General features: G+C 41.5%; 1 protein-coding gene across 2 annotated transcripts in view; it reads right to left on the bottom strand.

Annotated features, from left to right (window-relative positions):
- Window positions 1-135: 135 nt before the first annotated feature.
- Window positions 136-22394, bottom strand: part of RHEB (Ras homolog, mTORC1 binding) — a 29212-nt gene continuing 6953 nt past the window's right edge. For both annotated transcript variants that reach the window (XM_081163961.1, XM_081163962.1), the window contains exons 2-8: window positions 12527-12598; window positions 11597-11664; window positions 8836-8918; window positions 4901-4957; window positions 4744-4791; window positions 2741-2822; window positions 136-627 (exon numbers count right to left, since the gene is read on the bottom strand). In XM_081163961.1, the coding sequence (XP_081020087.1) occupies window positions 535-627; window positions 2741-2822; window positions 4744-4791; window positions 4901-4957; window positions 8836-8918; window positions 11597-11664; window positions 12527-12598 (503 nt within the window). In that variant the 3' untranslated portion in view covers window positions 136-534. The remainder of the gene's footprint in view (window positions 628-2740; window positions 2823-4743; window positions 4792-4900; window positions 4958-8835; window positions 8919-11596; window positions 11665-12526; window positions 12599-22394) is intronic.

The following is a 22394-nucleotide window of genomic DNA, read 5'->3' as shown; positions in this document are numbered from 1 at the left end:
AGTCTTTTCCTGTAACAGACCTTTGAAAATGTTCTGTTTAAGCATTCCATCAAACATTTGGTGGCATACTGAACTTGTTATTTTTCAGAAACGGCATAAAAAAAAGTAAAGAACCTGTTAAGCAGTGGGCACACAAAGGTTTGCAGCTATTTTATTTACAAGTATACATTTAACACAAAGAAACACTGATATTCAAGCCTAGTTAATAGTAGTGTAACAATATGCATCATCTGGATGATTATTCTAACCCAACTACATTGAAAAATTAATGCCAGTAAAATTCTTGGTCATAATATTAAGAAATACAATATATAAATTGAAAATATGATTGCTTAAAATTTGAAAATGGAAGTGAAGCCTTTTTTTTTTGCACAGGAGTCAGAGTTTAACATAATCTGAAGGAAAAGTCTCCAACTGACTTTATATTGTTCAGGTTAACAGAAGAAGAAAAAGCGTAGTTTCGCTGTGAGGGGGAACAGGCAGTTTGCTTCTTAAGGTAGAACATATTCCCAGTGTTCAGCCTTCGGTGGGCAATCACATCACCGAGCATGAAGACTTCCCTTGTGAAGATGCCCCGTCAATTTTCTCTGCCTCCAAAATTATCCTTCTGAAGACGTCAACAGCGGTCTGGAAAGAAGGCAGAGGGGCTATTAAGAGTCTGAAGCACTAGAAAGCACAGCAGCCGCTGTAACTGTTTTAGAATAGGGAACAAGGATGAGAAGAGGAAAGGTGACGACATGCTGCAGCTCAGCATTGCTAGCATGCCTGAGATGGATATGCATGTGATACGATGCAATAAAAGCAACGCAAAAAATCAGGACCGCCTAATTTCCCCACCCAACTCTGACCTGCAAGCCTTCCTTTTTCTTGTAATATGCAAGTAATGCTCAACATGTGAACGGCCTCTTGAGCCAAAATTGCTCGGAATGGGCCTTGTGTACCTTGCACAATGCGTGCGAAGATCGCCGCAGGCCACCATGCCGCTGAAGTTTCAAGCCAAAGTGTGAATTGGGTGGCTTTCCAAGGTGTAACGAAGACCTCTTTGTTAGGCCTGGCATGAGACCAGTGAAATATAATAGTAATTTGGTTTCATACCTACTTGTGTTGCACTGTAAGTATTGTTACCTGCCGTGAGCACTGGGAGTGGAAAGATTAGCAGTCTCATCTCAGAAGGATACGAGGCTATTTCAGGGACCTGAGCCTGAATTCATAACCCAATAGTTATGCGAAGTGAGTTACAGAGCTGGAAGCTATGAAGGCCAGGGAAATGTTTCTGAGAAACTAGAAGGCAATGTCAACAGATGCTAAGAGGCAGGTGACTCAAATAAGCTCCAGGAGCTCCATTTTGGTTTGGAGAAATAGATGCTTTTCAGAAGGTACTTCCATTATTCTGAGCTAGAAGGTAGCACAGAAAGGCACCCAAATATATAAGGACTGAATAGTCAACAAGCAAACTATCACCTTTTCCAAAAGAACTGTCCCCTGAACAAAAAGGTTGCCCTTCAGTAACTTTATTTAATATATATATATATATAATCTCTTATCACCTAGTTGCTATTGATGTTTCATTTTTTCATGTTAAAAGCTCTTTTCCTCTTGTACTGAAACTTGTTAAGAATTTTTGCCTGCAGAAATAATAGTTGCAGGGAAAATATAGTAAAGAATGAAGAAGTGAAGGTTTTGGTAATGAGAATGCTGCAAATCATTTGTGTGAAACAATCTCGGCATTTTTGAGTTGGCACACTTGGAGAATCCAAAGCTCGTCTTTCTATTTTTTTCTGTTCATCAAGAATCATTTGCCAACAAGGTACAATTCTGAACTGGGCTTGCTTCCAAATTTGCTCCAAAGGATTCAAGCAGTCCCTTAAGTATCTTAAAAGTGCAATATGACAGTTAATTGAACATTGCCTCATATAATGTCAGATATGTACTGTATCTCGTGTGACATTTAAAATCTAAAATCAAATGAAAAGGGTATTTGTCAGTACAATGTTTCCCAGGCACAAATTGTCCACAATTGGTCAATTAACCTAATATATTTCCTCTGCAATTAGATTTTTTGCAGAATCCCAAATAGCTTGCTCTACTGAAGTTTCACCTCTACCTTTACTCCTGAAGGTAGACAGGAATGCAATTTTATTGAAACATTCATATACCCTCCTAGATATTCTGAAACAGTAATTCAGCTCCCATTTTTAACAAGGAATGTGCTGCTTTAACTCAAGCTCATGTCTAAAACTGCCAGTGCTCTTTTTAGCGGATCCTTTCATCTTACAAAATTAGGGAGCTCTTAATCTATGGTGGCAAAGCAAGAGTCCACCCTACCTCTGCGGCTTAAGGATAAATTGATGCAGTCATGCAACGAAGTCTATGGAAAATACATGTTTTAACAAGGTTCCCAGTTTGCATCGCCCATAACTAATCTTGTTTGTTTGTAGTTTTAAGTGGCTGCATTCATGTGACCGCATTAATCTTCTGATGACTGTAATAGTTACATGGCAGTCTTGTTGCCTGAAGATTTCATCATATGGTGACATATCACAGTACCTGTAATCTCCAGATCAGGAACAGTCAATGAGATGCAAACGCCCAAGTGATGACTTTGCCACTATGCAAATGGTCATCAGCAAGCTGTAAAAGGCTGACTTGGGCAGCTCTTCTCTCATTTCCCTGGAAACACATTCATAATTAAGCAGCAATTCCTATTTCAACTTCAGCCCTTTAGAAGCAAATTGATTACCTGGTTTTCTTTAGCAGAAGATTCCAAGAAAGCTGCATTCCAGGATTCTGCTAAAGCTTTCCCTTCTTCATAGCTGATCACCCTGAAAAAAAGGAAAATTATTTATAGTAAGAGCCCTCTAAATGAAAGTTCCAATCACCTGATTGCTCATCATACTGTATTATATGTACGATTTAGGAGAACTCGTCTAACAGATCCAGATATTATATGTTTACAATTCGGATTATCAATGTTTCATGGAGAAGGTTTCACATCAATTTTCAGTTAGAGCAAGAAGCAGGCGACACCTAGTTTTGAAGAAAGGGGAGCTGAGTGTATTGTTAGAAGATACATAATGATAGCCAACGCTTAGTCAGATCACACAATAACATTAAAGCCCTGCTGATCACACAGGTTTGGAATCAACAACACAGTCACCATCTCTAACAGCAACTTCACAAGCACTATGTTGCGTATTATTCTGGGTGCAGCCACTTTGAAAAATAAGTTAAGGCCGTGCCCATTTACAGGCTAAGCAACGTCCCATGGGTGATCATCTAGGAAAGAGGGTATTATTTGGACCATCTCTCTTCTAAGAGTAAAATTTTAATAGTGGCAACAATATAATTATTCTGTTTATTAAGAATGTAGGAGAGCCTCCTGGATTAGGCCTAGGGCAGGGGTCTGCAACCTTTAAGACAAAAAGAGCCACTTGGACCCGTTTCCGAAGAAAAAAAAACTGGGAGCCGCAAAACCATTGCGACATTTAAAACAAATATAACACTGCATATATTGTTTCTTACCTTAATGTCCGATCTGACAGCGGGCAGGAAGGTGACGTTGGAACGGTGCGTGACTAACGCACGCACCGCCCCCATGCGACGTCACAGCCAGTACAGCACCCACCACAGTGGGGAGTGTCGGGGCGCACAATGCGCCTCCTCCCCTCGCTAGTATCCGCCCCGGAGCCACGGCAAAGGTGTAAAAGAGCCACATGCGGCTCCGGAGCCGCGGGTTGCAGACCCCTGGTCTAGGGCATATGTAGCCCAGCATCCTGCTCCCCAGTGGCCAACCAGGCACCCATGGGAAGCCAGCAAGCAGGATTTGAGTGCAAGAACACTCTCCCCCTCTGCTGGTTCCAGCAAGTGGTCTTCAGAAGCATAGGGCCTCCAACTGTGATTGGCAGAGAACGGCCATTGTGATCACCATATCCTTCCAGTTCCACAGCTGAGCCACAAGCTGCTTGAAGCAGTATAACATAATTCTGAGTTTCTGTGCCACCATAAATGTGTTAGTGATTTTGATGGCAAGTGATTTTTCACCAATCAGCAAAGGGGACTGGTAAAGATTACGGGAATTCTATTGTTGTAGTGCACACAGTAGTCAAATTAAAAATCAACTTTGCCCCGACAGTAGTAAGATCCACCAGAGGACCGGCGGACAAATATCCGGGCAACAGGTTACCCTCAGGCAACTTTACATGAACCTGACCTGCCCAAAATGCTACGTTTTAAAAATAATTGCAACTCTAAAACCTGAAAGCAATACTCAAGTACCAACCAAAGTAGGATGACATGAGCTTTTTGGAGGAATAGCAGGGCACAAGTGTGACAAATATAGTTCATTCTTGGCCTCCTACATAACTCCTCTGCAGATAAGTAGGTCATCAACTGACCAACATTCCAACCTTAGTTGAATTTATCAAATAAAAGCCAGGAATAGGAATTGGAATGAGGCAAGCTGTGGTATCTGAGGTGATGTATCAGAAGGAAAGGTAGTAAATTACAAGAACATTTCAAGGCATAGGACTGCTACAGCTATCTGCAGACCGTTATGCTCAGAGAAGCATATTCTTCTAGATTCTACAGAGGTTAGACCCACTGAAATGAATAAGTAATGAATCAAGGCCAGTAACGTCTATTAATTTCAACGGGCCTACTCAGAGTATGACTGGATACAATGCACCATGACATTTTAATCTTAGCAGGGTTGCCTTAATTCATCTCAAGAGAAATATTCCATACCGTTCCATGTGCAGGTCCTTTTTATTTCCAACCAACATAATGGGGATCCTACGGGATTAAAAACAACACAAATCACTTTCAGAGCAGAAGCTGATGTCTGCAGAGTAATACGACAGCAAAATGAAACATGGAATGAAATGAGAGTGTTACTACTTACTGGACTTTTCCCACCATATCCAATAACTTGCCATGGATAACTTTAATCACTTCAAAACTGAAAAATAAAAGGATGACATCATACACGCCCTCCAACGTTGCACCCTCTGGCATTTCTATCCCGCCCACAAATAATTCTACAAAGATCAAAGCCACAAGCAAACACTACTTCATTAAACTACTGGGAATTCTATTTGTCTGGAAAACCTAAGTGAAGCCCCGATGCCAATGGTATCTCATCATGTTTACACAATTAAAAAATGAGAAATTAAAACCTGCACCCTGGCTTATACATGGCAAGCGAGACATTACTTGAGTTGTGTATGAATTTGATTTCTTTTAAACAGTAAAAGGTGATAAAGTTGAGCATCAAACACCATAATTATTTTAAGTCCCAAACTCGGGGTTAAAGAGGCTGTTTCCAAAACATCACACGAACCTGATACTGTTATATACCAGGTCACTTCCAAAGCAGTTTATGTTCTGTGTAGGCTGGTTGCACAATCTCCAGGGAACTTGCGCTGTGCAAGCCTCACTGAAAGGAAGGGAGAATTGCACAACTGCAGTGGGAGTGCATGCAGACGTTTCCACCACAGTGTGACCTTGACCATGAAGGACAACTGGGTCAATGAGGTCAGGACTTCATTTTGGCACAGAAAAGTAAACAGAATTGGAGAAAGCCAGAACTGTCATTGTGACAGTTTGATCGCTCATGTAAATGGAAGACAATCCATAAAACACCAATGGCAGAATTCCAACACAGCACAGTACAATCTAAAAACAATTTGCTGACTGAAAAGGGAGGTGCACAAGGTTCTGTATTCACCCTGCTCCTTTCACCTCCTACCAGCAGGCCAAGCTCATATCACCCTATGTTTTATGTACGGACTGCAATATTTACATACATCACCAATTCCCCAAGCTCTTGCCCGCTATCTGCATCTAACACTGGGGGGAGGAAACTCCAGCAACTTCAGCCAACTACTCCACGGCTTTCTCCTTCTCTACCCAGCTGGTCTGTGTGGTGCTTCAGGCATAGCCTGAACTTGCTGGTGTTTGCTTCACATTTCAGTGTAGACTGCGACATACAACCACTCACGTTCCCTTTCTACGGCTTGCACTGCAAGGTGTTTAGGATTTGCAGAGCTCACCAGTACCAACACCTGCCAAGGCTTGGCCTCGTTCACCCCCATGAAACAACTTCACACATAAGAAGGAAATAAGAGATCACGTCGGAGACATGTGAGACATTAGAGTGGAAATATATTTGCAACTCTTGTGTTCCTCAAAAATAGAAGCGAAATTACTGCAGAGGTACAGCTTAAGCATACTCTCCAGTATTGACAGTTATCAGGAATTTACAAGAGAAGTAAATGCAGAAGTTGTCCCAGTGTTTATTCTTTGTGTGTGAGAATACAGTTAACTCCAGGAAAACAAGGTAGGATCCAGAGGGCTGTAAGTGGGCTTACATGAGCACACCAGGTGTTGTTTTTGTTTTTTAGGCCTCTCTACTGACTATAGCCCTCATGCCCCATTCCAGCCACTCCTGAAGTTTGTGTGTGTGTGTGTGTGTGTGTGTGTGTTTTGGGGGGGAGGTTGTTCTCTGGAACAACTTTCAATATAGCACAGTGGGGCCACAGCTGGAAGTGAAGGTTAGCAAATATCCTGTACAGAATACGGATACAACACAGTGCCTTCCCAATCTACTTGAGGCTCCTGGAATGCAGTACATGGTGATGCGCTGGCAACTGGGTAATGGGCAAGTTAGGGAGCAGCTCAAGACCCAAGCGCTCTTCCCTCGTGTGTGGCTTATGGCCCTATCATGTGGGAGCAGAACACAAGTCCAATTTATGTCTGATAGCTTAAGGTGCAGAACAGCAGACCGATGAATAAAATATTCTTAAAGGGCAAGAGATCACAACAATGCTGAGACATATGACCATGCCCTTGGAGGCTCGCCATAATGGGTATGAAGTTCACAGAGGCACAAGTGACACTAAAGCAAGCTGTGGGGCTCATTTTAAGCAAAACATGTGTTTGCTTGTGCACATAGATCTCACTTCGCTTCTCCCTTAATTGAGCACGGAAGCAAACCACGGAGTGGCTGACTTCGCACTGTGTCTGTATCAGCACTTGTGGTTTGCTTTCCTCTAGACAAACCATGACTGGGAAGTCAGGCTTCACATTGCGGTTTGTTTGGAGAGAAGTACACCACAAGGACTTTGTTCAGAGGCAACTCCAAGCCAGCTGACCTGGGACTTCTTTAGCAGCTGAACTAAGGGAGGAGGTGAAGTGTTACGGTTAAAACTAACCACATGGCTTGGCATAGCATGTGGTCACCATGACCCTCCTCCTATTCATTATGGCGAGTCCCCAACAGCTGTTGTCTCCTAACAATATTTTCTTCAGTCTGCTGCTCTCAAAAGGAAGTTAGAAATCACCTACACTTATGTCTGTGTGAGAGGACAGTACCACAAGGTTTGCAGAATATTAATTTGGAAACTTAAATTAAAACATCAACATTTTTATTAAGACTGCAAACAGGCTTAACAAGAAGCCTATTTTAAAATTCTCCATTAAAAGAAAGAAAAGCAAACGAATTGCCATCCACCCTGCGGCCAAGAACACACACATATGAGAAAGTGATAATTGAGCCCATCACAGAAAGCGGAGCTCAAAGAATGGAAATTTCCAAAGCAAAAGAATGCCTCACTACTGGCTGCAAAAGCCAAGGTTACACAGTCCAATAAACTCTTGCCTTCTGCTATCCTGTACAGAGTGTCCACATACACTGCCCCAATAAGGAGATCTGTCTGAGTCCTCAGAGCATACTGCAAATGGATCAAGGTTGCACTCTCATTTTTCATAGGCTACCAGGCAGCTGAAGGTTGGTAATGCCACAAAGCAACATCGTAAGTGAGCGAACTCAACGTGAAAGGCTCTATATCCCATTAGCAATCCTTTACCCACAGTAATAGGCTTTAGGTTATCAAGCACTAATGGCCTTGAAATGGTGCCAAGATTTCTCTTTCAGGAAGGCAGAAGGGCTAAAATCAAATGAGTGGAAGATTCAGCCTAGGGACAAATTCACAGACCTCACTTTTGATACCCACTCAGTTGTGTGCAAGTTCAGTTCTAAGGCTTTGCAATATTCATTTCAACAGATGAACACGAAGTTCTACTCAGGGTTCGCCCATTGAAATCTATCGACCCAAGTTAGTTTTGCCCATCAATTTCAATGGATCTGTTCCTACTATACCAGAATGCTTGACACATGCACATTAGTAGGTCAGAGTGGGTTGTAGTTTGGTTACCACAACTTTGGGTACCTATACACAGAGCATACTGGCGTGCGTTTGCAGAGAAGGCAGCAAAACAATACTGGCAGGTACCACTGTTGCACACTTGAGAACAAAATTAATTGTCTAAGAAAGTGAGTAAAATAAAACTGTATTATATGGCAATATAGATTTTTGAGTAATTTTTATACATATTCAACAGTCAATGTATATTTCTGAGCACAAAACCTACTGTTTATGAAAGAGCATCAGTGGAATGTGTCACTTGTTAGCTGGCTTGATGACAAAGGCAGAGGAAAGGACCACAACTGCCTGAAATACTATTTTGTTTTTTCGTCTAGGTCTTGCAATTTTGCTTCATGACGAGCAAATGGATGCTGCCCTTTTATAGTACTTCTCAATTTAGCTTGCACTTTATGGCTCCCAGAATGTCAGTGAGAGGCAATACTGCTTTGAAAGCTAATAAATAAAAACTCAGTATGTTTTTATGGCACTCAATCCATGTCCTGCAAAATATTTTTTGGTTGTGTTTGCACCACATTTTCAAGCAAAGTAGGGAGACTAAAGCAGCCACTAGTCTGAAACAACTCAAAATTAGGAAACTGCCTTGATAGCAGGAATTGGAGGCATGTCTTACCTTTTTATTGATGTGACTGAGTAAACAAGAATGTATCCATTAATGTCTATGGAGTACGTCTGAGGAAATATTGAGTATTCATCCTGTTGAAAGATAAAGCTGCACGTTAATGTTTTGCTGCCACACAAGCTCATTAGTGAGCTTGAAGAACTGAGTTAGGATTAAGCGCATTTAATCCTTGCATTGTTAAAATGCTGTGCATGAACGTACATGTACTGACTTCCTTTCACTGCTGTCTTGCATTCTAGTGAATTCTTTGCATAGCTGAAGGATTACAATTCCTCTACAAAGGTCTACAGGAGCAGTGCCACCGCTGAAAATGGAAGGCACCAAACAGGAAAGCTGACATTTCACGGGCATGATGCACTCATGCACTCACTATGCATTTACAACAACGGCACTGAATGTGAGAACTGGTAACTTACAATTACTAAACAGTCCTATGGGAAGCTGTCCATCAACTTTGACACACTGTGTCAAGACAGACAATTTTGGCATTTAAACCTATCAATATTGTATCTGTTGGGAAATTGGACATCAACTTAAATAACTTAGAACATGCTCAATACTGTTGCTCAATACTGTTTAAGATGCCAAATGATCTTTCGACTATGAAGTACTGCAAATAGTAGGTTATCAACAAAGCACTGATCAAATTCCATTTTAGCTTCCACAGATGTGAGCACTAGATCGATCTCTCATTGCTCCTTCAGAATTTAAGGTAACTTTGACTTGCCTGGAAGAAGGAACTTATTTAATGACAATGCAAGCTGACAAATTCAAAACAAGGTTCTGTTTAAAGATTTTTATTTTACTAATTAAAATACAATTCTAAGTACACAAAAGTAAACACAATTTCCTCCATCTTTTCTGTGACTTTAGGATGTTAGCAGAGGGAAAGTTTCCCATTCACTTCTCCCTCCTCGAACCACCTATGTTCCCACAAGTGCCTGCCTGGAGGGTCAGGAATTCCTCCTGCACAATGTGAGATGAGGTCCAGAGGGGCTGCTAGGGAAGAGGGGAAATGGGAATTTTCCTCCCATGAACTTGATTAAGTTAAAATGATGAAATAGATAAAATAAACAACTTATGTAGTTTTATTATTTTGATGAGTATGTTGTGGATTTGTCATTTCACGCATTTAGTGTTGGGCGCATTTCACCATTAATACATGAGCCCCCAGTGGCACAATGGGTCAGTGCGTCTTGCTGTTAACCAGAAGGTTGGTGGTTTGGGGTGGCTGTGGGCAGGATTCCTGCATTACAGGGGGGTTGGACTAGATGACCCTTGGGGCTCTTTCCAACTATACAATTCTATTATTCTATGTTCCTGCTCATCTTTACTTCATTTTATGGGGTGCCGCGATGAACCTTGCACATTGAAAATATAAATATGCTACAACTGAACTATCCCTTTGGAAGGCTGAAGCCTATGCAGGGGAAGTATTTTGCTTTGGATAGGGAAGGTAGCCTGGAAACCAAATATGCAGCCATTTGAAGCTCTGTTACCCCTTGATGTGACTTGATATGGCTTCCATGAGTTTTTCTGCGGCTTTAAAAATAGAGAAACATCTAGATGCCCTTGGTTTCCGAGGCTAGAATTGGGACGATGGTTGGGGAAGAGCCTAATTCTGCTCGAGGTCAAATACTGCCAGACTGGAAGATACCAAGAAATTATTGTACCTTCGGTTAAGCAGTGGCATTTTGCAAATGTGCTATAGCATCACATTTGAGCAAAAGGAGATGTTCTTGTTCAACTCTCAGCAGGTCCCATGCACAAAGACATATGCTACATTTTGAAAACTCACAGCAGGCTATTTATGCACAGGAATAAGCCCAATGCTCAAGGCTACAAAATAGTTTTCTCTACAGGGAAAGAGAAGTTCCTGCTTTGCATCTTTTGAGGTTTAGTAGTTTCCTTCCTCCTACTTGCCTTATGTCTAGGGTTGGCATATTTTGAAGAACGAAAAAGAGGATACATTTGCCTGCAGGGAGGAGGGGGTACGAGAGCAGGTGAGCACTGGAGCATGCTATGGGTGGGGCATGTGCTGGAGCGACATCAGAGGGCACTGGGAAGGGATGTGGCCAAATTTGTGCATGCAAAATGGGTGTGTGTGATACATACACACATATGCCTCTCCCTCTTTGGGACGTGCACAAGGTGGTAATGCATATAAAATAATTCATTAAAAAGCCCAGGAAAAGCAATAAAGCGAAACAGCATCTTTTTATGTAGAAGGAGAAAGAGAGGAAGCAAGACATTTTGGCAAATTTGAAAAATCTGCCAAGACAGAAATTTTACCCCTGAAAAGGAGGACATGTCCTGGAAAAAGAGAATGTATGGCAACCCTACTTATGTCATGAAGGATTGGGAGACATACTTTGTGCAAAAAGGATATAATCTACTGTCTTATCAGCACACTTGAGATTAAATCCAAATCAATAATCACATATTTCTCTCCTTCACTTGAATTCCCTCTATAAATGGCAAATTCATATGACAATTTTAGATTAACTGCAACTATGATCTTTCTGTGCTTTAAGCAAGAGTAACTGAGTTGGTTATGAAAATGTACTTATGATCTGCTTCTTCGAAGATTTTATACAATCTGTAACCAGACACTATAGGATGAATCATGTCTAATTTCTACTTGAAAATAATTAAAAGGGCCATAGCCTTCTCTCCTAAGTCTTTTAAGGCACCGTACCAATTTTAGGATATCAACATTGGAAATACTATCAGGGAAACAAACATCACTTACTTGGCCAGCTGTGTCAACTACTTGAAGATGATATTCCTGCCCATTTACTGTAATCAGCTTTGTGAATGCTGGACAAATGAGAAAAAGGGCAGTTCAGTGCTTCACAGAAAAAGTCTATCACTTCAGTTCAAACTGGTCATTTTACTCTTTAATAGAATAAAAATAACCTGGGTTTCATTGGCCAAATTTGCACATCACAGTTAACTATTCTTAATGGATTAAAAAGAATGTGATCTATGGCTTACCATTATGTCTGAACCAGAGGCTGTGGTTGGTTTCACCCAAAGACAAATCATGATTTGCAAGTCAAAAAGAAACCTTGACTTATAGATCATGGTTTGAGTGAAATACACCATGACCTCCAGGCTTAGATTAAGGCTGTGAAACTTATTTCATACACGTATATTCAGTGCTTTTTTCCTCTAGAAACATAGGTGGTGTTACTCACCATGAAGTTGTTACAGTGAGTGTCGGAACTTTTTAACAAACAACAACAACAAGGTGCTAGTACTGCGTACCCTTGAGTACATCCTGAAAAAAGCACTGCATATATTTCTGCAGAGTTGAACTAGAAAGACTAGCCCTTATATTAACTTTAGATCCAACATAATTTCAAGCTCATAGGTCTCATTTCCCAAAAGGCTGCAGAGAAGTGTTGCTTCTATTCCTTCTCTGCATATGTGATTTCTAAACACAAGCCATAGTATGTGCACAAATTTAAAAAGACCGGCTGGTTTACACCCTAGCTTCCCTATAGAAAACTGCACTTTATGAAGTTCTGCCTCTGTTAAACATTCAACTTCAGATTAAATGATAAATCAATGAAGCATAAACTGCTTCAAGCTCTTTGGAGGAAAAGTGCTTGTGTGGGCGAAATGGATTAAGGCAAATCAACTCTCGAATGTTCAGAGAAATAGTTCAGTTACTTACTGTTCTCTATGGTAGGATCATATGAATCAACGAACTGGCCTTCCACGAACTGAATCGTCAACGATGATTTCCCTGTGAAGAAAACAAGGCCAAAGCTAACAGTGCTGCAAATGTGGTTAATGACATTCTGTCACCAAACACAGAAGTTTTGCATTTTTGTTGTTGTTTTGTTTTAAAGATCTGTTTAGGTGATCCTGACTACACTGCGCGAGAGACAGACAGTGTCTGACTCCCTCCTCCTATGCCATATCTGTGTTTTAATTGGATTGAAAATTGATTGATGACTTTTTCTCCCTTTGAACTGTAGCGCATCATGCCATATCACAAACTGTTCTTTACATTTTCCTCTGCTAGGATCTACACATTACGGCTTGGCTTCTTAGTCACACCCATTATTTGCAGCTACTTCCATTACCCTAAGACCCAAGGAAGTTAGCATCTTTTGCACACCCTAGAGAGGTTACTGCCATCCCATTTGGTCATGCTGTCACTTCTGCTGTAAAGCAGCAAAAATATCAATAGGCATTAGAATAGCCCTGCCTCACATATATCCAATGCAGGTTTTCACAAGTGCTATGGGAAATATGTATAGGGGTGAAAATATAACCACGGCCTATTAAATACTGAAGCATTGCTCCAAGCTTCTTTCAGACTTTCAACACTGAGTTCTAAAGATGTCAATTTGTCTGAAAAGGAAGGTGTTTCATATGGTGAACATATGCCTGTGCCAGGCAGCCATCCTATTTCCACGTACCACTTATTGCCATTAGAATAACTTAAAATAGATACTCTCATTGTTCCACGTGAAACTAGAATGATTTGCACGTAAGGTGATCATACATTCCCCCCTTAACTGTGAGAAAAGTCAATGTTCCAATCCTCTTGTCTCTTTAGGAATGTTATGTTTGCATAAAAACACACACACACAAAACACAAAAAACCCCACCACCCTGACATCTTCCACGAGGGCAAAGCCTGTGACATACACAGGTATTGCAAACAAGGATGTTTTCAACCCACACCCATCCCGAACCTTCCCAGTAGACACTTTCCCTCCCTGCATTCCCATGAATGGAAAGCACTATTATTATATTTATTAGTCACGTTCCTCACAAAAGTGACCCAAAACAAACCGATTGTAACAAGGGGGCAACAAATATGTGGAACATTTCAAACTAAGGACCAAAAGCCTGGATAAAAATGAAAGGCTTTGCCTAACACCTTAAAAAAAAAGGAAAGATGTTACCAGACATGCCTCCAAGTGGAGATCCTTCCACCAACCACCAATGAAAAGGCCTGTTCTAGTGTTGTCACTCTCCAGACCTCCCATGGATGGGGCACACAGAGAAGGGTCACACATATACCCATCTGGGAGGGAATCAGCCTCTGTGCCAGGACACCCACCTCTGTGCCCCTCCTGGCACACAACATACTTAATAGGCTGATCTGGGCATGTCTGTCTCCATTGCTTGAGGGAACTCTCTTGACTGTTTACTTTGACTTCAACAGATCCTATGAATGGATGCTAATGTTTTTTATAAGTCATTGAACTAATCTATTTATTTATTTAATGCATTTTTATCCCACTCTTCGGCTGAAAAAAGGCTTCCAGAGTGGCTTACAAATGTCAATGATGAGCCAGTCTCTGCCCTCAGGCTTACAACCTCCTAGAAGATGCAAAAGGAAAGGAAAAGGGATTAGGAGGGGTGGAGAGACGGCATTAGAGGAAGGATTAGTTGGGAAATTACTGTTTTCCTTTTATGCAGTTTCTGATATATCTTACTCTATTGTATTGCAATGTTTAATAAATATATTGAATTAGAAGTCTGGAGTTGATTAAAGAGCTTTACCCGTACACAGCCTCCTTCATGAGCTGACGGCTGTGCCCAATGCTACATGGATCCTGGAACAGAACTAATTCAGGCCTGCTTCTTCCCGTTAAAGATACTGTTAAGTCTGAATTCCCACGTATTCAGATGAAGGTCACGTCACACCGAAAGTAGGGGTAGGAAATCTCTGCCCCACAGCACAAAGTTGACCCACCAGGTCGCCCTATTTGGCTCACGAGGCCATTTCCCCCAAACTATGCCCGCCTGCCCCACATCCGATACCACAAGTAAAAAAACCCTGACAAAAGCAGGATTGAATGCACTTGGTTCCCATCTCCCTCTATCACTATGGGTTAAAGATCTGGGCCCAATTGGCCATAAAGGTTCCCCACATCATCCCAAAGGCTTTACTTTATGCTGTGCCCCACACTGTTAATTATGGATTTTAAGATACTGCAACGTGAAGCACTGGGGAGCCAGCGCTAGGCAAAATGTTAAGAAGCCTGCCATCCTTCAGGTCCTTGGGAAAACTTTCTTTTTGAGATATAGCTGTGCCTTTTTCTGCACTGCAGTGACCCCTGTCTATATGAAATAGTTGCTAACACCTGTCTGATGTGTTTGCCAACGGCAGGCAACATAATCCTAAAGCAAAGATCACAAGGCATGGTGGATACTTTGGGGCCCAGGCTTGTATTTTTTTTTAACTACACACCACATTGTAGTTGCATTTCTAGCTAGTAAACAGGTCATCTGAATTAAAAATGAAACCAACGACTTCTCACATAGCAGGAAGAACCAGACGCACAAATATAGGGTGGGGGACACCTGGCTTACTTAGCAGTACATGTGAAAAGGATTTAGAGGTCTTGGTGGATCACAAGCTTAACCTGAATCAACAGTGTGATGCAGAAGCAAAAAAGATAACACTATTCTAGGCTATATCAGCAGAAGTATAGTGTCCAGAGATCAAGGGAAGTAATAGTACCACTCTATTCTGCCTTGGTCAGACCACACCTGGAATACTATGTCCATTCCTAGGCACCACAATTTAAGAAGGATGTTGACAAGCTGGAATTTGTGCAGAGAGGGCAAACAAGTTGATTAAGGGTCTGGAAACTAAGCCTTACAAGGAGCGCTTGAAGGAGCTGGGTATGTTTAGCCTGGAAAAGAGGAGACTGAGGGGAGATATGATAGCCATCTTCAAGTATCTTAAGGGCTGTCACATGGAAGAGGGAACATGCTTGCTTTCCTACCAGTCTGGTAATTCTAGATATGCATTTCGGTTGCAAAAGAAGGGCTATAGCTCAGTGGGGTTAAACACCTGCCTTACATAAAGTAATTTCGTTGTCCCCGAAGGGGGCAATGACAATAAAGATATTATTATTATTATTATTATTATTATTATTATTATTATTATTATTATTATTATTATTATTATTATTATTATTACATGCAGAAGGTCCCAGGTTCAATCCCTGGCATCTCCTGGCACGCCTGGGAAAGACCCCTGAAATCCTGTACAGCCGTGGACAAAACAGAAAACACTGAGCTATAAAGACCTGACTCAGTATAAGGGAGATTCCTATGTCCTGACTATTACTTCAAGGTGTCTACAGAAAACCTTGTACTGTAAACTGATTTCACGTTTCAGCTGGGCAGAAATATTCCATTTGATGGGCACAGCAAAATTCCCGCTGGTCTAATTATAAAATGTTTTCAAATGTTGCTTTCGCCCATTTGACCTGAATCCAATTTTTCATTCACAGGCGTTGTAGTACATAGTAAGGGAACATTTGAAAGCAAACCAGCAGAAATCCAGATAGCACAAGGCCGGGGGCGGCATTCTATGGATGATATAGGGACAGCAAAAATCCAAGACCAAAACATTCTGCCAATCACATTGGTAAAAAGTGTGAAGCCCCTTTAAAAAACCCCACTAGAGCAGAGATGGGAATAATGAATTATAATATGTGACAACACAAGTTCAATTACCTATTCAGCAGCAAGCAGACTAAATTAACATGAAAAAATGTTCATCATTTAAGAAGTTGCCAGTTATGCAACGTTCAAGCTTCCGGGCTCCTTGCCAACCAAGTGTGGGCAGGCAAGCAGCATGCTTGGCTACAGTTCAGGGCTGGCCAAATGGCACTGGAATATATTGCAAAATTGCAGTCAGACAGGATAAAGCACAATAGCTCCTGACTACTTTCAAGTTTGAGTGGGAAGAGGGAAAGAACACTGTTATGTGCAAGTCTAAAATGTCTGCCCGTACCAAGACTGTTGGCGTGGCTTGTCTTCTTCATGTTAGGCTGCCATCTGTGAATCAAAACCGCAACAACTCTCAAAGTTGTTTTAAATCCAGATTCAGCAACCAGTGTTCGAAACTCCCGCTGTTCTAGGCGCATTTTGTGAAAGGGAATTTCATTAGTGTGAGCAGTTTCTGAGCTCTGGGTGCAGTACTGTGCTTAAGATTTCAGATTAAAACTGCAGAGTGGAAGGAAAGGAGGACATTTTTCTGCCTCCCCACTTCCAGCTACTCTCTGAAAACTGGAGAAGAGACCCTCTTAAAAATATTAGAGGGGTGGGCAGGGGAAGGACTAGACCATGTGAAAAATGAACATAATATTTTAGCTGCAGTTCATTCATTTTCAGCTCTGTATTGTTATAAAAAAGTGCGCCTAGACATTCCGTTTTTGTGCCCATAACCTAGGTTTAAGGCGCCATTTAGCTCCTAGCTTTCATATCTCAGCTTCTAACACTGTCAGTGACTCACCCTTTATAGCATTTAGGGGAGTCCAGGAGGGTTAAAGTAACTGGCCAAGTTATTTTCAACACTTTTTCGTTGTTGTTCAAGAATCCACCGACAGCAGACGAATCAATATGGCTAGCTTCACCCAACAATCCTGCTCCTCCCCCAGCAAACAAATCTCACTGCAGCCAACTAAAACAAACCAAACATGCCCCCCCCCCTTCAAGCTCTCTGTCAAGGAAATATAACAAGTGAATAGAAAGAGAACCTTCCCAAGTGATGCTGACACAAAACCCCACACATACACTAAGAATGTAAGTTTTACTACCCCATTCCCCTCTCTGCCCCCTTTTCTTCCCCAACCTTATACTGTATACAACACTAATGTCCCCCAACAAACGTAATCAATCTGTAGAAAACACAACCTGAAAAAGAGACAATGCACATGCTTTTGTAAACCATGAAAATCTTTAATAATTTTTTTTTAAAAAAAACCACATCAAAAACTGTTCTTATTAAAAACTGGTGGAAAGAAGGAAGCAACCGAGTCCATATTTTTGTCCTTAATCTTTTGGAGTTGTAAGCAGAAGTACTTACACCCCTTCCTATAAAACATGTATTCAAGTCTCTATTCTGATTCAGCTGCTGGTGGACTTGAAAAGAGTTTTGAAGTTACAAAAACTAAGGCTTCAAGGTAGGATTCAACAGAAAGCATCAACAGAGTATGCTTAGATCATTTTCAGAGGTATGGATAGCATATGCACTATGTATAAACAACATAATTCTAAAAAGAAATTTTTTGGATAGACTCAATAATGCCTCGATTTGAAGTGTTTTTCTGTATATTGTGGCTGTGGCAGACAAAGAGGGGGGGGAGAGAGAAGGTGCCCTGTGGGTGTTCTTCTTCTTTACACTTCCCTGAGGGCCAAATTTAACATGGCTCTGCTTTCTCCTCAAGACCATCCTTCCCACTTGCAGCAAGCAGCATAGCCATGAGGGAGGAAATTCTGGCACTGTCCTCCTCCTGCGCTCTCTCGCATTCCCATGCACTGATAGAAGTTCCAGATGGGATATTTCTAAACTTCAGTGGTTTGTTTTGAAATCTACTTCAAAGTGCTAACTATTCTGATGTTGTGCTTAGTGGTCTATAATTGTCTAGGTTCTCAGTGAACTGCCTTTTCCCATTATCTCCCTTCTCCATAAATAACTCTTGGATTAATAAGTACACAGAACTGAATTTCATAAATTAATCATAAGCGCCTTTAAAATGCTAACATTCTGTAGCATCCCTTCTCTTGTTAATGAAGCTTAAACTATTATTATTAATAATAATAATAATAAATTTGCAGAAGCCAAAAAGAGCACAGAGCTATCCCAACTGCGCTCAACAGATTTAAAGTGGTGGGACAGGCACCTCCAATGGTATGGTAATAGAGGAAACTGTGACAAGAGAAGCAACTTTGCTACTTTGCTGCTTGCCAAAGACCAGGGTGGGAGACTCAATCTGGTCAGTGGGCTGAATCCTTACCTCCTCGACAGGTCAACTCCAGCAGGTAGGCAGGGCTGCCCACCTATCACTTACCTCACATTATTAATTCTGCGTCCAGCAACACTTGGTACAAGAGCTGAGACCCTACCTGCCTGTGCACTGTCTTGCCAGAGTGGTACATACTCTGGTTATCTCCCGCTTGGGACTACTGCAATGCACTCTATGTGGGGCTATGTTTCAAGATGACTCAGAAACTACAATTAATCCAGAATGTGGCAGCTAGACTGGTGAATGGGAGTGGCCACCGCGACCTAACTCCACTCTGAAAGGATCGGCATTGGCTTCCAGTACGTTTCCAGGCACAATTCAAAGTGTTGGTGCTGACCTTTAAAGCTCTAAACAGTCTTGATTTTGTATACCTGAAGGAGCGTCTCCACTCCCATCATCCAGCCCAGACACTGAGGTCCAGCTCTGAGGGCCTTCTCGATAGTGGCCCTCAGAGCTGAACACCCTCTCATCAGATGTCAAACAGATAAATAACTATATGACTTTTAGAAGACATCTGAAGGCAACCCTGTACAGGGAAGTTTTTAATGGCTGATGTTTTATTGTGATTTTAAGATTTTGTCAGGAGCCGCCCAGACTGGCTGGGGCAACCCAGTCACATGGGCGGCATATAAATAATAAAATAATGATGATGGGCAGCGACAACTTCAAAGGGGCTGATCAACTGACTGGTACTTACATTGTACCTTCAAAAGGCTCATGATAACTGCCATTCGGCTGACTGGTAATAGAGAGCAAGCCTCATTGGGTGCACTAGGGAATTCCCAAAAGCACATAGCCTGTCTCCCAGTGGGGCTCACTGCCAGGGAGCAATCAGGAGAACACCTTATAAGCTCCCAACTGCTGTTTTTCAGCCATATCTTTATCTGCCCCACCCCTGATGTCATATGTGACATGGGGCAGATGGGTGTGGATTTTGAGAAAACAGCCTCACAGACCTCATACTGCCTGACTTAATTAGGCCTAGGGACTGGGGGTTTAAGGTAGCTCTGGGTCCACTGCTAAGTCATTACACATCATATAAAATGGAAATATTGAAAATAAGCGCTGAATACTTCAAGCTTAGTTTTATTTTTGCCACTTCTAGTCTTAATGCTATCATACAATCTAATGAAAAACTATTATGTTAAACCTGCTTTCAAATTTAACCCTTCCCCCCCTCACAGGCCAATTTCTTATGAAGTATAACCCCCCCCCCCAACTTCTCTATTCTGGTTTCCAAAATAACTGCTCTTCAGTTTGAAGAGCCACCACACTGGACAACATAACAAGATTATCCATATCTCCATCGAGATTTATACCCTAAGACAGTTTTGCTTCCAGCAAACCTCCTTCTGTCAGTTAAAATCCACTACAAGATTAAGAAGGAAGTACGCTGGTCTTCTATCATCAGTCTGCCAACATGAGCTATATTTTTCATGTTCCTTGCATGCAACTCAAAGGGAAGTGGCAGTACAGTAAAATGGGCAAAGAGAGGAATGTCTAGAATACTGGCCACAAATTAGAATTCAGAATGTCCTTTTTTATAAGAAGTTTCTAGTCCTCATAGTCTTAAGAGAACAATTTACTAAGGTGCAGGCAGGGTTTACTGAACATCCACTGGCAGAGTTCAATGGGGTCTTCTGGTCTGGGAAAAGTGCTGGGAAATGTCCTATAGAGCAGCGAAGCCTGTGCAAGCGTAAACCCAAAATAATGATTGCTTGTAATCCTTAACTGGAATGATGAATGCTTCTTATAACTTCATCTGCATATTATACTACAGCATTGACACTTATAAGCAAATTTCAGAAAGGCTTGATTCTAACATTTTAACAATTTGGAACTATTCTCTGATGACTAGTGGCATAGAAGACCTAAGGTCCCAAATTCACGTGACAATAATTTGATGGGCTATCATACCAAGTAAATTAGGACCAGTGGGTCACCAAACCAAAAAAACTGGGAATCACAAGTAGAGTTTACAAGATTTTCCCAGCATGCCTAGCTGCCAATTTTTCTCATTTCCCATCTCCATGCTGCTCCGACTTCTAATTTCAAACATCCTTCTATTGTTGACAGTACCTGAATTTTAGATACCTCATGATTTTTTGCCTAGGTTTAAAGAGGCAACTGGTGGTGGTGGTGGGATCAATTTGCTGTCCCTACATAGCCCCCCCACCCCACCTTTTGGTACATGCTTCCAAATGCAGACCATGTGCTGGAACAAAAGTTAATTGATCTTAGATTCATAGAAATGTAGAGATGGAAGTCGACCTCCTGCAATGCAGGAATATGCTGCTGTCCCATATGGTGATCAATCCTGCAACCTTGGCATTATCAGCATCTCACTCTAGCCAAATGAGCTATCCAGGCTGCATTATCTAAATAATATTTAAATGTGTGTACTCAAAATCAGGTAATGATTTGGAGTCACTCTCATGAAAGGCTACCATCCTCTTCCCTGCCTCCTGAATCTGCAAGGGATTCTTTTTTGTTTTTAATACAGTTGTTTTCTGCAAGATCTCTTCTGTGAAAAACAGCTGATTTGGTTCTAAAAAGGGGGAACATACCCTATCAGCTGATGGAAGCAAAATGGAAATAGGGGGTGTGGTGACAGAAATGTCACCAGAACCACCCACAAAATGCACTTCAGTGTATTCACAGCAGAGTAACAAGTATACTGCATTTAATTCCCCTTTTCGGATTTTCCCCAAATCTGGGTTTACTGTTGAAAAACTGCAGGCAGCCAATTGGATAGGGGGAAATGTCGTGTTGAGAGCACATACACACAAAAAGGCACATGCTGCTTCAAATTCACATTAGGTTCACATATGGATGAACCTGTAAACACAACAGTTCACTTTCCCAGCAAAGAAAACTGCAAACAAACTCTAGAGGCTGCACTGAAAGATAGCTGGAAATCTGAAGTGGGAAGTTGCAAAGTTGGAAGTAAGCAATATGGTAGACCAGGGTGGTTCAACCTGTGGCCTGGATATGGCCCATGATGGCTTTTTTGGCAGCCCTTGGCAACATTAAAGAAAAAATAACATAAAAGCCTTTTGTGTCATCTGTTATTAACATAAGCACATACATGTGTGTTAAAATGTGTTTACTAATTAAATAATATATTTAATTAAAAACACAATTGATAGATCTATCTTAATTGTGCTATTAAATACAGTGGTGCCTCGCAAGACGAAAAGAATCCGTTCTGTGATTCTCTTCGTCTAGCGGTTTTTTCGTCTTGCGAAGCAAGCCCATTGAAGGATTAGCGGCCTTTGGCGGCTTATCTGCTGATCGGATCAGCTGATAAGCGGCTTAGCGGCTTAGAAAAAGGGGGGGGGAGGAAAAAAACCAGCAGGAACTCACAAGACATTGTCGTCTTGCGAAGCAAGCCCATAGGAAATTCGTTTTGCAAAGCACCTCCAAAACGGAAAACTCTTTCGTCTAGCGAGTTTTCCGTCTTGCGAGGCATTCGTCTTGCGGGGCACCACTGTAGTAATAAATCTATTGCAAACACTTTAATTTACAATGTGGAAATTTAATCAAGTGTGTTGCCCATGGATTCTGTGTTGAAGTACTCTTGTGGCCTCCTTGGTATGAGAAATTGGACTGCCCTGTGAAAGACCATAGTACAACCCCCAAGTTACATTAGAGACAATCTGAAGACTGCCCCTGATAGCCCACACACTTCTATGGCAGAGGCTGGGAACCTATGGCCTTCCGTATATTGATTGACTCCAGCTCTTCATTAAA

The sequence above is a fragment of the Podarcis bocagei genome, assembly GCF_964188305.1.
Source record: "Podarcis bocagei genome assembly, chromosome: 12".
Classification (NCBI taxonomy): Eukaryota; Metazoa; Chordata; class Lepidosauria; order Squamata; family Lacertidae; genus Podarcis; species Podarcis bocagei.
This window is presented reverse-complemented; position numbering and strand designations above follow the sequence as displayed.